Here is a 14120-nt window from a genome sequence, read left to right as displayed (position 1 = left end):
AGCCTGTGCTCCGCAACGGGAGAGGCCACAACAGTGAGAGGCCCGTGTACCGCAAAAAAAAGAAAAGAAAAGATTTTTAGGTAGATGTTGTGGAGTCTATTGGGTATCATGGCAGTCAATGTCTGTTCTCTCTTTGCTCTTCAGAATCCTGAGTTATAGGATGTTATTTTGTAACTAAAATAAATGACAATGATCCCCAGACTCCCCTGCAGCCAAGGAAGCCATTTGACCAAACTTGGCCAGTAAGATATAAATAGAAGTACTGTGTGAGATTTCTAGGAATTGTTCCTAAAATAAAGAATAAGGACCCGCATTTTCCCTTTTTCCATACAAGAACATATCTATGATGACTGGAGCTCAGCAGCCATTTTGCTCTGTGAGGCCAAGGGCCCTACGGTTAGTGCTGTGATCTGATGTCTATGGAACCACCATGCCAATCCTGGACACCCCACCTAGACTTTCTTTATATGAAAAAAGTACCACTATGCCTTTTTAAAGCCAGGGTTATTTTGAATTTTTTGGCAGACACTTGCCCGAGAGGGGTGGACATAGAAATGCAGCTACAGAAAGGACGTAGATGTGAGGGCAGCCGCCCCACCCGGCCCTCCACTCCACCACATCCACCCTTGTGTGTGCACTTTGGGGGTGGGGACCACAGTGCCCAGCAAAGCATCTGCCACCAATGGCTGCGATGGAGTAACAGCAAAGAATCACCCCCTAGGTCGTCCCCCTCGTTGCCGCTTTGCAGCCACTGAGGTCAGCTCTGGCTGACGCCTCAGACAGAGAGGAGGGGAGAGCTCGGTGGAGAAGGAGCAAGCATTCACTGAGGAGTGGGCGGAGGCGGCAGAGAACAGAGGACCAGACCAAAATGGGTGTCGGAGGGAAAGACAGAGGGCTTTGAAAGGCCCCACGGGACCTGTTAGGAAGGATGGACGAATGGACAGAGGATGGAAGAAGCAAGGAAGACAGGGCAGCATATGTGTTTTGGGCACACATACTGGCCTGAAGAAGGGGACAGGGGCAGGTGGCTTCAGAGAACATGTTTACACACCTGCTTCTGTTACCAACCCTTTGAGTCAAGTCCCAACAAGGGTCCTCCGGCCCCGTGTTACTTGTGCCAATAGGACAAGATGGAGATGGGCTCAGAGCAGAGGAAAACTTTCTTCTCTGATCACAGAAGGGAGAGCTGCAAGCTCCTGCCCTAGAGCACAGGCTCTCTGGGACAGGCCTTGGATGGGACAGGGATGGGACTGCTTTATAGGGATCTCAACAGAGGGAGGGATGGGGTTCTGGGGGGTGGCGGGGAGCTGTGCTGCTCCACTCCGGGCCCGGAGCTGGGCACAGCCTCTCTGCACACGCCCAGCTCAGCTAGGGTGTCGGTTCTAGAGCTGGGAATGCTAATCCAACACGTTAGGTGCGAGGCATCTGCACACAGTCCCCCTCCGGGCAAGTGAAACTAGACGGAGCACAAAAGAAGACTTAGACCTTATCACCCAGATTCCATCTCATTTTTCCTGGGTACCCCAGTGGGCTTTGCTGGTGACACCTCCATGTCACCCAAACCGCTTAACCAGGACTGGTGGGCACACCACATGCTCACCGTGGCCCCATAGGTGAGGGATGCTGGCCGGGCTGGTGGATGGACCGCAAGGGACTGCAGGGGCATCTGTCCATTCAGCTGGTTGCCGCCATAGAACAACGAGGATCCAACGTGGCCAAATCTGACCTTTTAGAGAAAGGCCAAAAATCCAATTTCCAAAGGCTGTTCAGGCCAAAGCAAAGACGTCTCTAGGTCACACCTGACCCCAAGGGTGTCTGTTTGCAACCTGGATGATGGACCCTGTCGTCTGTCACTTCCTTTCTTCTGCATGTGGAGTGTCCACGGGAGGGCCGAGGCCTCCCAGCCATGCTTCAGCCCAAAGGCTGAGGCTTCCTGCTGGGTGTCACCTACTCCCAGGCCTGGCAGGAGGAGAATGTCTGTCCTCCACCATGAGTCTGTGGTGCTGTCAGTACAAGAAAGGGCCTGGACCACGGGAACATCCTGCTCCCGGGAAGGCCTGTGGGCCCTCCAGCTGCAGTGCCCCCCACCCCCCAGGAGAAAAGGCAACTCTTGGATGAGTTTCCAGCTTGAATAAACCTCTGCGCAGTTGTGAGGGGCAGCTGGGGACCCTCTGATCAGGTCCAAAAGCAAAAACTGACTATTATCACACTAAGATAAAATTAGAATGCTTTTCATTAAAAAAAAAAAAAAGATCTTGGAGGGCAAGGTGTGTTTCTTCCCCTCCACTCTGCCTTTTCCACCTGTTGTGTAGTTTAGCATTTCCAGTTGAGCCTTGCTCTTCTGAAACTCTCTCTGCTTCCCTACCTGCCGCTGAAGGGCCCTGGCCTTGGGCTTGAGATCCAGGACCTGAAAGAACAGCATTTATCCACCTGTCTTTCCCCTTAGACACGTCCTGCTTCTCCTGTGGCTGGCGAGTGCAGCCTCACCGGCGGGTCTTGTCCATTTGCTTTTTTCAGCATCCGGCGTGGCCAGTGGCGGAGCTGGTTACCAGATCCCTACCCTGTTTGTATGATGGTGTCGATCAACTAGGCCGAATGACCAGACGAGGATGAGCTCTGGAGAAGTCTGATCAATTCCTTAATGATTGCACCACATCGACCAGAACGGTTAATTCGGTTCCACAAGTTGACATTTCTTGGGCCTTCTGAGAAAAGTGTATCATTTGCAAAAGTCACGGAGAATCTAAGTCCCCCCAAATAAACCAGGCCAGCCGTGGCAAAATGAACAGAGACAGTCAAGTCTTCTGTTGGGTCCTGGAGCGTTTGTGTAAGCTTTTTCTCACGGCCGTTTGGAAATGAATTTCGTGATGCGAACACCCAAGTCTACACAGCCACTTAAGAAACCACACGTGGCCGTGCTCTTACCAGACAGTGTCTCCTGAAGATTGCGGGGCCGCCAACTATGGAGGTCTTCCATTTTGAATGTAAACTGGGAAAGAAGTTATTGTTTTCTATTTTTTTAATTCACAGTGTTCACGGAAGTATACATTTCCCCAAAGCTCAGCACTAATGCCAGCTATCCATAGCACCCTGGGCCGTTGATGCAGACCTGCCCCCCACCCCACCAGCCTTGGCAAGGATTCCAGAAGCCCCTCTCCTTTCTACGGAGAAGGAAAGAAACTAAAGCACAGGAGCCATTCAGTTTGGGGGAAAAACTAGACCTAAAGCTTTTCCTAAAGTAAAACTTCTTTCTAACATCATTATCTCAAAAGGAGATGATCTTCACTTGACTAAATGTTCTCACCCATTGCAAAATGAGTTCTGTTAAATTCAAAGCTCTTCCAATTTTAAGAATGAAGGCTGCCATGTTTCCAGGATGATTTCAAGGAGGCCCACAGGGGTCCATGGCACTCCAAACCCCCTCTTGCCCACCCTAAACGGGGTCACCGCGCCAGCGCAGAAGCTCTCCACAGAGCAGGGGAGAAGCAGGCCCAGGTATCCTCACCTGCTCCTCCAGTCTCCTGAGAGCCAGCCTGAGCTGGACACCGTGGGGACCCGTTGCCCACCATGCATTGGAGATCAAGACACTCCCTGGGTCAGCTTTCCCGCACGGTCAGAAGTGTGCCACGCACTGAAGTGGGTGGAAGCCTTCAGGCCACGAGTTAGCTCCACAGAGGAGGTTTGCACTGGACGTGGGCATGGATGGCACCGGGGAGGTGCAGACGTGGACACGGGTCCTCTGGGCTGCCCATCAGGCAGGAAGGCCAGGGTGGAAGGTGTCTGGAGGGGCCGGAGGAGGTGAGAGCCTCAGACCCTCCACAGGGAGAAGACAGCAGAGGGGGCAGCGAGCGGTCTGGGCGCAGCTTTGGAGCCAGGAGGAGGCTGAGCTGGACGCGGCCCCCGACGGGGTGCCCTGACTCTGCCGCCCGCGATCAGCATCTCCCAGCCTAGAGCTCCAGCCTCCCACCCCAGGCAGAGGGAGGACGCCTGGAAGCTCCTCAGCCCACGGCTAGTTCGGAAAGGCCATTGACTGTGACTTTCCAGGACTCCAGTTCCCATGTGGCTGGGACGGCCAGTCTAACGAAGGCTCAGCCGGGTGCCGCCTGCCACGAAGGTTAAGACAGATGTGCAGAAGCTCCCCTCCCGACAGTGGAGGAGCCCACATGCTCCTCAGTGTCGCCCGGCTCCCTGGCGTGGGCGCTAGCATTTCATCACTGCCTTGTAAGCGGCCCCTAGGGCACCACTGAAGCTGCAGTAAGACTGAGAAGGAGTCTTCAGAAGTCAACTGGTTGGCTTAGTTTGAAGGGCATGGCTGTCCCCAGACGAATCCTGGGAATGTGCACAGCCAACAGTTTGCAGAGATTGTGAGCTTCTGGACAAGAATCCCCAAACGCTTGACCACAGGAGGCAGTGGCGGGAGAGTGGAAGGAATGAAACTTCAGGTCTCCTGAGTTACTGTCTGCAAACAGCTCGACAGGCTGTGATGAGAATAGCGGGCATCGAATTTCCAGGTGAGAGGCCGTGAGTCCAAAGCAGCAGAAGAAAGAATCTGCAGGAACCTCGGCTTCCTCTTTGACACCCCAGGCCCTGTGCAGATGGGCATAGCAGATACATTTTCAGAGGATTAAGGCTTCTCCAGCCATCTGTACTCAGCCTCCTGAGTGGAGGCCATGGGGATGTGGGCACAGACGATGGGCCAAGGCCCAGGGTGGGCTGCACTCATTCTAAGAGAAGTGGGTTTCCCCAGAGCCCCCTCTTGGAAGCACACGATGCAGAGTCACTGATGGTAACACAGAGGCCGGGACTGTGAAGCTGCTGGGCGGGGAAGATGCCTGAACAGCACCTGGGTAGTTGGAACAGGGCCGTGCTGGCACCAGGAAAGCAGAGACAGAAGCTATGCCGCCTAGAAGGCTGTGACTGTAGACCCCGAAACCAAGAGGGTGGAAACTCCTGATGCTGCTGTGGAAACACACATGGGAGGATTGGGCGTCTCAGCAACGCAGGAAAGATGGCGACAAACATAAAAGCGCCCACTGGTCTCTAACTCAGGCATTATAGTGGTTTCAAGATTTGCACGTCCACAAGCTGCTGAGACCTAAGAGGCAGGGACCATCCTGGCACAGCTGCGCTTGAGTGTCTGGGCTTAGGCATTACTGATGCTTTGGTCCAAGAAGCTACCGTCTGAGGAGATGTGTCAAAACATCACCCCCGCTGAGTTGATGCCTCCCAGGATGGCCGGCTCCGCATCAGTGCCTTTGCTCCAGGAATTAGATGGGTGTTGGATGTCGGCCTGGGTTTGTGGGGGCCCAGAACCCCAGCCAGAACCCCCATCAACTCCATTCATTCAGGATTCAGCAGCCTTGAGTCACTCACAGCTCTGACAGGTTTCCACGAGTGCCCCCCGGACCCCCTCTGCCCTCGCTCCGGGCCTCAGGGCTCAGGCAGACCACCCTTCAAGCCTGGGCTCACCCACGGCTCTCCCTCTGTTCCCGTGAGGCTCGCTCTTTGGTACTACTGCCCATCTTGGGGCACTTTGCAGTGTTTTATCACCTATTTATTTAGCAGAACTTTATTCTATATTAATGAAAGACCAATCAGGGCCAGGCAGTATGGAGTGTATACCTTGCTGTGTGCAGTTCACGCGTTCATTATTCCTTCCTTGGTTCAGTGAACATCTATAGGACGCCTGTTGCACACAGGTGCTGAGCTAGACAGCCGTGGAGCTATTGCACAGCACGTGTGAGTGCACTCACTGCCTCCAGGATCATCCTTCCTGCCCATCACCTTCCTAAGCTCAACCCCTACCACCACCCTCCACCCCCACCCACCCCTGCCCTGCTTATCTCTACTCCGCCTCCTTGAGGGCCAGGCACATTTCCTGCCTCCGGGCCTTTGCACCTGCTGTTCCCAGAAGGCTCTTTCCCCAGAGCCCCACGTGGCTCACTCTCTCCCATCTCTGTCCCTCGGGCTTTACTCACTAAGTCACTGTCTTAGGTGAGAGCCTTGCTCTGTGTCTCCCATCCTCGCTTGATTTATGTTTCCTCCTAAGCAGTTCTCATTCGCATACTGAACATAGACCTATTTATCGCTTGAATATAAGCTCCACGGTGGCAGGGATGTTTGTCTGTGTTGGTCCCTGCTGTTTCCCCAGTACCCAGAACAGTGCTGGTCACAGAATGGGTATGGAGCCCACATTAGTGGAACTAATAGTTGGATGAAAATATGACCTGAACAACAAAGTAGGTAGTTAAGGATGAAATTAGGTCATATTCTGGTCAGGCGAACAGGTGATAGGTACTGAGCGGTGTGGCTGAGTGCCAGGTTGATTGTACGCATGCTTGTCGCTGCCCCAGTCCTTTAATGCCTCGGTGTCCCTGGGGCTCGTTACCTCCTTCGCAAGAATTAACTTGTCTCGGAAAACAGAAGGTGCTCATCTGCACGTGGGCACCGGTTTTTCTTCCCCTGGACACACACGTGACATCCACTAACAGTCCCAGGAACGACAAACTCACATCCAGAGGAGCTCACATCACCCACGTGTCTCTAACCATGAAGGAGCGAAGTTTCCTGTTCCGAGACACTGAGCATTAAGACAAAGTAAGAGTTAAAATACCAGTAAATGTTCCTGGTTCTTCCAAGAATGCATCAAATATTCAGCAATCCCCTGTAAATAAAGGATGGCCATACTGTCTTCCACATAAGAAAGCATGTGTTCAAACAGTTTTCAGGGCAAAGTTAGCAAATAGGGCCACCAACAGAACTGCTCTCTGAAGAAAGATTCAATTAGGCGTCCGTGCAGTTGCACGAAGGCCGTGTTGCAACACCGAGGTGGCCTGTTTTTCTGGTCATTATTAATCCAGAAACCTTAATGATGAACAACATTTGTGTTATTGTCTCCCCAAATTTAATTTGTTTATGCAGCAGTTCAGTTAATCCTGCAATCTGTTTTTCTCAAACGAGGGCAGATAATGGAGACACCGTTCTTTACAAGTCTTCAGGCTTTTAAATTCTGATAAAATCAGGGTTCTTCACTGGGTCTTGCCCCAGCTCTGAATTAAACCACTTTAAATGTAATTATGGAAGCTGGCCTTACATCAGGGACATCCATTTACAAAATTGATTGGCCATGCTGTTCCACGAGCCATTTCATGAGCAAACGATTGCAAAAGGGCCAGAACCTTAATTTATAAAGGCAAAAAAGCAGGTAAATACTTTATTAGTGGTAATGAGAAAGTTTCCAACTAACTGAACCTTTTTCTTCCCTCACCAGCTACTTCACGGAGCCGTGGTGCATGGCCCTCTTTCACGATCGTTTTATTGATCTCCGGAAAGAGTTACGCCAGATCTTATCCTCCAAGGAGGTAAGAGTAATTAACGGATATGTAGATTATTCCTTGCAAATTAGAAGCAGTTACAGTTGTTGATCATTTAGACTTTTCCCTACATCCCCACTTTACGGTTTCACTTTGAAAATCAACTGTCCCTCACAGAAACAAACCACGGAGTAGGTAAACATAGATGGTGATATTTCAGGGAATGTGAATTGTTCAAATCTTTTATGCGGGGCAAATTTGTTTTCCCCTTTTACAAGTACCTGTACTTTCATTATCCGCTGACTGTGAGGGCTGAAAGCACTGGTGTGGGTGGTATCTCCTTGCCCTCAGGCATGAAGGCTTGACGGCTGAGTTCCTATAGTTTCTGTCTGCATTTGCCAGCTGTTCGCTAACCATTCGTGTGCGCGTGTTGTTCCAAAGGTGTCAGGGGACTCAACAGGTGTCCAAATGCACTCCTTTTATAACCGAAACTTCTTTCTCCAAGCAATGTAGGATTAACTGGAAGTGAGGCTGCACACCCCACAGGCTCCGTACTCGGCAGGAAATTTGACTCTGCCATGTACGTAGTAAAATATTTGTGAAACTTTATTTTTTTCAACACCTAGAGTCATTACCAGAGTTGCAGGGAGTTTACATCTTTGGTCAAACGTGCATTCTAGACTCCTCCTCGATCGATTCACTCGGACGAGGGCTGGGGCTCAGCTGAGCTTCCGCCTCCTCTGACTGTCTAGATGGGCAGGTCCTGCGTCTCTGTGTCGCCTCCTCGTGGGTCCCCGGGGTGTGGGCTGCCACACCGGATGCACAGATGCAGCCCAGGTCCCCAGGCCCCTCGTTCTAGCCGCTGCACGCCCCACCTCACCGAACCACACAGGGACCCTCCAAGGTGGGTGGAGGCACTGTTGTCATCGCCTCCACTTCACCCATGAGGAAGCTGAAGCCTAGAGACTTCACACAACCCAAGGGTCTCCTGCGCCAAAGCCAGGGTTGTCGGCACTGGACCACAGCGGTGGCGTGGTACCCTCTCCTCATTGCCCCGCCCCTGTTCAGTTTCATCCCTGGGGGGTCCAAGCTGGGAAACTGACGTAATTTTACTAATCTGAAGTAGATTCAGATTGGGAAACATAGGTTTAAAGTTTAAACCAAACTCCAATTCTCTTTGGCGCCCACAAAGATAGGAACCAGGCGGAGGAGCGTACCCAAGGGAAGCAGAGGGGCCGACGGCTAAAGGCCCAGGTCAGCCACGGCGAGAGTCATTCAAATTGGAAATGAGAATAGTAATGAGATAGACATAGAGATTTAGGATGTTACAGGTCAGCCAGGTCCCTGCACTTCTTTCGGGGCTGTGAGGAAGTCGGTCCACATTAAAACATGACCCCGAGCTGGAAGCCTGGTGCTTACTGAGCTTTGCTTAGCTCCCTCCCTCCTTCCCTCCCAAAACAACCTGCAGCTCACCGCTGCCCCATAAGAAGGAGTCATCAGTATTCTTGCTATTCCATCAACACTCTATGCCTAAACCTTCTAAACCCCAGATCTGAACTCCTCAGTTAACCTTTTGCACAGAGCCAAGCGGTTTTTGCTGTCAAGTTTAAAAGGGAAACTTTCCCAAGCACACATCCTCAAACGCAATGGTGGCTGCTTCTCATGGCACCCGCTGAGACTCCCAAAACCTTTTAGGCAGGAGAACATGTTTGCCGTGGGTCAGTCTGCAGTGCATAAACTCACCCTGGCAGTGGGCCCTGGCAGGAGAGCAGGGAGACTGCAAGTGGCCTTTGCAGAAGATGCTCTAAGGCTTCCCCAACCATCCTCGTGGGTTCTCTACATCTCCAGAAAGGGGAACCTCTGCAAGAAGAGCCTCCACTGGGGGACTGTTCTGACATCTGTCAAGTGCAAAGGCCACAGGAGGTATTGGGGCCTGTAGTGGTGTCTGCCTATAGCTCAGATACACATGGAACAGGGACTCAGAGAGCTGGGGGAGGAGAAAGGGAGGTTTGTTTGCGAGCACGGGGCACAGAAGAATGGCCCCAAGGAAGTGCCGGCCACCAAAAGTCAGAGTGACTGTGACAGGTATGGTGGAGACAGGCCCACAGTGGAAGTGGTAGTCATACAAACAGACATGCAGGAATTTCACTGAGGAGTCTGGTAATAGGAAAACAAAGCAGATAGCCTTCACTACAGAATAACAGTAATTCCTTTTATCAAATATTGAGATGATGTAACCCACTTAATTTCTCTTTCTACCTTGTCTTCAGGGAAGTACAGAAGATCAATGCCATTAACTATAATCTCCTAGCACTCAGTTTATCAATTTTCCCCTCCCTCCAAGTGTGGAGAAAGAAATAAATGACTATTATCTAGGACTGTCATCATAAGTCATATGTAGATTTTAAATGTGTATATGATTTACTTTGAAAACAAGATCATTATAAGACATCTCAAATCCTTTTGTGGAAGTCAAAAGGGGAATGGCTTATAAATCCTCTGGTCATGCATCTAGCCAGAGAGTCACTGACCAAGGTGAAATTCTATATAGTCAAAATCATTCTTCAGACGGATGGATATTGATAGAGTTGGGAAAAAATAGTTTGAAAATAATAGAGACTTTAATATCTCACTTTCAGTAATGGATAGAACCAGGTAGAAGATTAACAAGAAAATAGAGGACTTGAATAGCACTATAAACCAACCAGACCTAACAGATTTATACAGAGCACTCGACCCAACAACAGCAGGATGCATGGTCTTCTCAAGTGCGTGTGGAACATTCTCCAGGACAGGCCACCAAACAAGTGTCAATAAATTTTAAAAGACTTAAACCATACAAAGTATATTCTCCAACCACAATGAAATGAGACTAGAAATCAACTAGAAAGTGAACAACAGATTCTTAAGCAACTTCTTTGGTTTCAAAGAAGAAACCAAATGGGATGTTAGAAGTACTTAGAGACAAATGAAAATGAAAACACAACCGACCAAAATTTATGGGATGCAAAGAGAAAACAGTTTTCAGAGGGAAATTTATAGCTGTAAATGCTTACATTTGAAAAACAGGAAAGCCCTCAAATCCGTGACTTAATTCTACTCCTTAAGGAACTAGAAGAAAGAAAACCAAACTAGAAAAAGAAAATCAAACTAAACCCAATGCTAGCAGAAGGAAGGACATAATAAACGTTAGAGTGGAGATAAACGAAGTAAAGAATTTTAAAAAACAGAAAACTGATGAAACCAAAAGCTGGTTCTTTTAAAAGATCAACAAAGTAAACCTTTAGCTAGATTAATCCAGAAAAAAAAGACTCAAATCCCTAATGAAATGAAAATGGGGACATTTACCAACCTTAAACAATAAAGGTTTAAAAGAGACTATTATGAACAATTGTATGCCAACCAAACAGATAACCTAGATAAAACAGAGAAATTCCTAGAAACGCACAAACTACAAAAACTGACTCAAGAAGAAATAGAAAATCTCAAGAGACCTATATAACAAGTAAAGGTATTGAATCAGTAATCTAAAACCTCCCAACAAAGAGAATCCCAAGACCAGCAGGTTTCACTGCTGATTTCTACCAGACATTTGAATAAGAATTAACACTGATTCTTCTCAAACGCCTCAGACAAATAGGAGAGGAAGGAACACTTCCTAGCCCATTCTATGAGGCCAGCATTACCCTGATACCAGAGCCAGACAAAGACATCAAAAGAAAAGAAAACTACAGAACAATATCCCTTATGAAGTTATGATGCAAAAATCTTCAGCAGAATACTAGCAAACTAAATCCAGTAGCACATTAAAAGGATTATACACCATGACCAAGATTTATGCCAGGAATGTAAGAGTGGTTCAACATATGAAAATTAATCCATGTAATACACCACATTAATAAAATGAAAGAGGGGGAGAAGTGCTATAATCTCAATTGATGCAGAAAAAGCATTTGACTAAATCACACATGCTTTCATAGTAAAAACACGAAAAAGCCAGGGATAGAAGGAAACTGACCCAACCTGATAAAGAGTATTTATGAAAAGCCCACAGCTAACATCACACTCAATAGTGAAGGACTGAAAGTTTTACCTCAGAGATCTGGAACTAGACAAGAATGCCTGCTTTCACCACTTATATTCAACATTGTATTGGAAGTTCTAGCCACAGCAATTAGGTAGGAAAAAGAAATAAAAGGCATCCACGTTTGAAAGGAAAACTATCTCTATTCTCAAAGGACATGATCTTATATAAAGAAAATTTTAAAGAATCACAAAAGAATATTAGAGCTAATAGATGGATTTGGCAAAGTTACAGGATATAAGATCAACATACAATAATCAGTTGTCTACATTAGCAATCAATAATCCAAAATAAAATTAAGAAAACAATTCCATTTACAATAGCATCAAAAATATTAAAATACTTGGGAATAAATTTAAGCAAGGAAGTACAAGACTTGTACACTGCAAACCACAAAACATTTCTGAAAGAAATTAAAGAAGACCTTAATAATGAAAAGACATCTATGTTCATGGATTTGAAGATTTAATATTGTTAAGATAGGATAACCTAAATGGGAAAAGAATCTGAAAAAGAATAGATATATGTATACGTATAACAATCACTTTGCTGTATACTGAAACTAACACAACATTGTAAATCAACTATACTCCAATATAAAATAAAAATTTTAAAAACCAAAGTGCCAAGTTTTAAACTAAAAAAAAATATTGTTAAGATAGGAATACTATCTAAAGCAATCTACAGATTCAATGCAATCCTATAAAAATCCCCATGGTTTTTTTTTTTTTTAGAAATGGAAAAGCCAATCCTAAAGTTCAGATGGAAATGCAAGCTAAAACAATTTGAGAAATTTTTTAAAAGTTGAAGGATACACATTTTGCAATTTCAAAACTTAATACAAATCAACAGTAAGCAAGACAGTATGGTACTTGCATAAGGATAGACATATAGATCAATGGAGTAAAATTAAGAGCCAAAGTAAACCCATTTATATGAAAAGATGTTAACATCATTCATCATTAGGGAAATGCAAACCACATCATTAATCATTAGGGAAATGCAAACCAGGGCCACAATGAGATACCACTTCACGCCCACTGGGATGGCTATAGTTAAAAAAAAAAAAAGAGGAAATAATGATTGTTGGCAAAGATGTGGAAAAATTGGAACTCACACATTGCTAGTGGGAATGTAAAATTATTATGCAGCTGCTGTGAAAAAAATGGGTTGATGGCTCCTAAAACCTTACAAACAGAATTACTATATGACCTAGCCATTGCACTCCTAGGTATATACCCAAAGGAACTGAAAATCAGTATCCAAACGAATACTTGTATATGAATGTTCATAGCAGCACTATTCAGAATTACAAGATGGAAGAAAGAACCCAAATGTCCATCAAGAGACAGATGGATCAGCAAAATGCGGTCTAAACACACGATGGAACGTTATTCTGCCATAAAAGAAATTAAGTGCTGATACAGTCTAGAAAGTGGATGAACCTCAAAACACTGAGTTAACTGAAAGAAGCCAGACACAAAAGGTCATGTGTCGTCTGTGGCATTGTGAGGTGAGCTGCTCACAGATGAGCACGTTGGGAGGGGGGGTGGTCACCCTGGGCGGGGGTAGTCACAGTGTCGGGGGGAGGTGATCACACTGAGAAAAGGTCACACCAGGAGAGGCAAATGTACAAAAATGAGTTTACGATCTAGAGCAGTATTTGTATTCCGTAAATTTAAAAGCTCCATTGTGTGACTTTACACCATTTACCCTGATGTTAGAACAGCATCATGCAACATGAGCCCAAAATCTTCTCTAATTTTTGTATATTCACTGCTTATGTTTGATACATTTTTCCTGAAAAATTAAGGGAGAAAGAATCAATCTCAGATATACTGCATACGTGCTTGGGCACTCAAATGTTTCAGTGCCTCTAATATTTAGCTCTGGGCACATCCCTTGCCATTTTCTCTCTCACCGTCTTTGTTGAGCCGATTTGGAGTCCTGGCCCCCCACTGACTGTACTTCCAAGTGATGTGTGTATAATCTGCCACACCTGGCAGTGTCTCACTTACATAACCAAGTGATAATTACCTTATGTCTCCATATAGTTTGAATCTAGTTTTCTAAGTTCTTACTATTAATAATTTAATGATCCGGTAGAACTCTGCAAGTTATCCGCTTTTTTGGGGGGGTTTTGCTGTTAAAAAAAAAGAATTATTGGAAGGTCAAATAAATATACCATCAAAGTCCATCTTCCTTTAGGGTAATTTTCAATTATTGTGGTGTTCAGAAAGCACACAGCTCAAATCTCAGTGAAGTGCTTTTTTATTTTGGCCACGCCACATGGCACGTGGAATCTTAGTTCCCTGACCAAGGATCGAACCTGTGCCCCCTGCATTGGAAGCACAGAGTCTTAACCACTGGACCACCAGGGAAGTCCCTTTTTAGAAACGTTTTTTAATTTTTTGAGTGAAGTGCTTTTTATAACAACCCTCCTCCTATAGATGGGCAGATAGGTGATGAAGCAAGTATGGTAGCTGTAGAAACCAGGTAGTGTGTATGCAGATGCCAAGCGCACTGTTCTGTCAACTTGCCTCTATGTTTGAATCCTTTTATTTTATAATAAAATGTTGGAAAAATCTCTACTGTATTGTAAACATCCACAGCATATGCTTCTCAACCTCAAATAACTTTATTCCCTCTGAGCCCTACCTTTAAAGATATCAACGAAATTTGCCTTTACTCAGAATTTATTCCAGGGCTTTAAAAATCCCATT

At 46.5% G+C, this 14120-nt stretch overlaps 1 protein-coding gene across 1 annotated transcript in view; it reads left to right on the top strand.

Annotated features, from left to right (window-relative positions):
* Positions 1 to 14120, top strand: part of CFAP61 (cilia and flagella associated protein 61) — a 259559-nt gene that overhangs the window by 244373 nt on the left and 1066 nt on the right. Inside the window, exon 25 of the mRNA XM_028500039.1 lies at positions 7271 to 7361. Coding sequence (XP_028355840.1) covers positions 7271 to 7361 — 91 coding nt within the window. The remainder of the gene's footprint in view (positions 1 to 7270; positions 7362 to 14120) is intronic.

The sequence above is a fragment of the Physeter macrocephalus genome, chromosome 14, assembly GCF_002837175.3.
Source record: "Physeter macrocephalus isolate SW-GA chromosome 14, ASM283717v5, whole genome shotgun sequence".
NCBI classification, from domain to species: Eukaryota; Metazoa; Chordata; class Mammalia; order Artiodactyla; family Physeteridae; genus Physeter; species Physeter macrocephalus.
The sequence above is the reverse complement of the archived record's forward strand: the minus strand, read 5'-3'. Positions and strand labels throughout refer to the sequence as shown.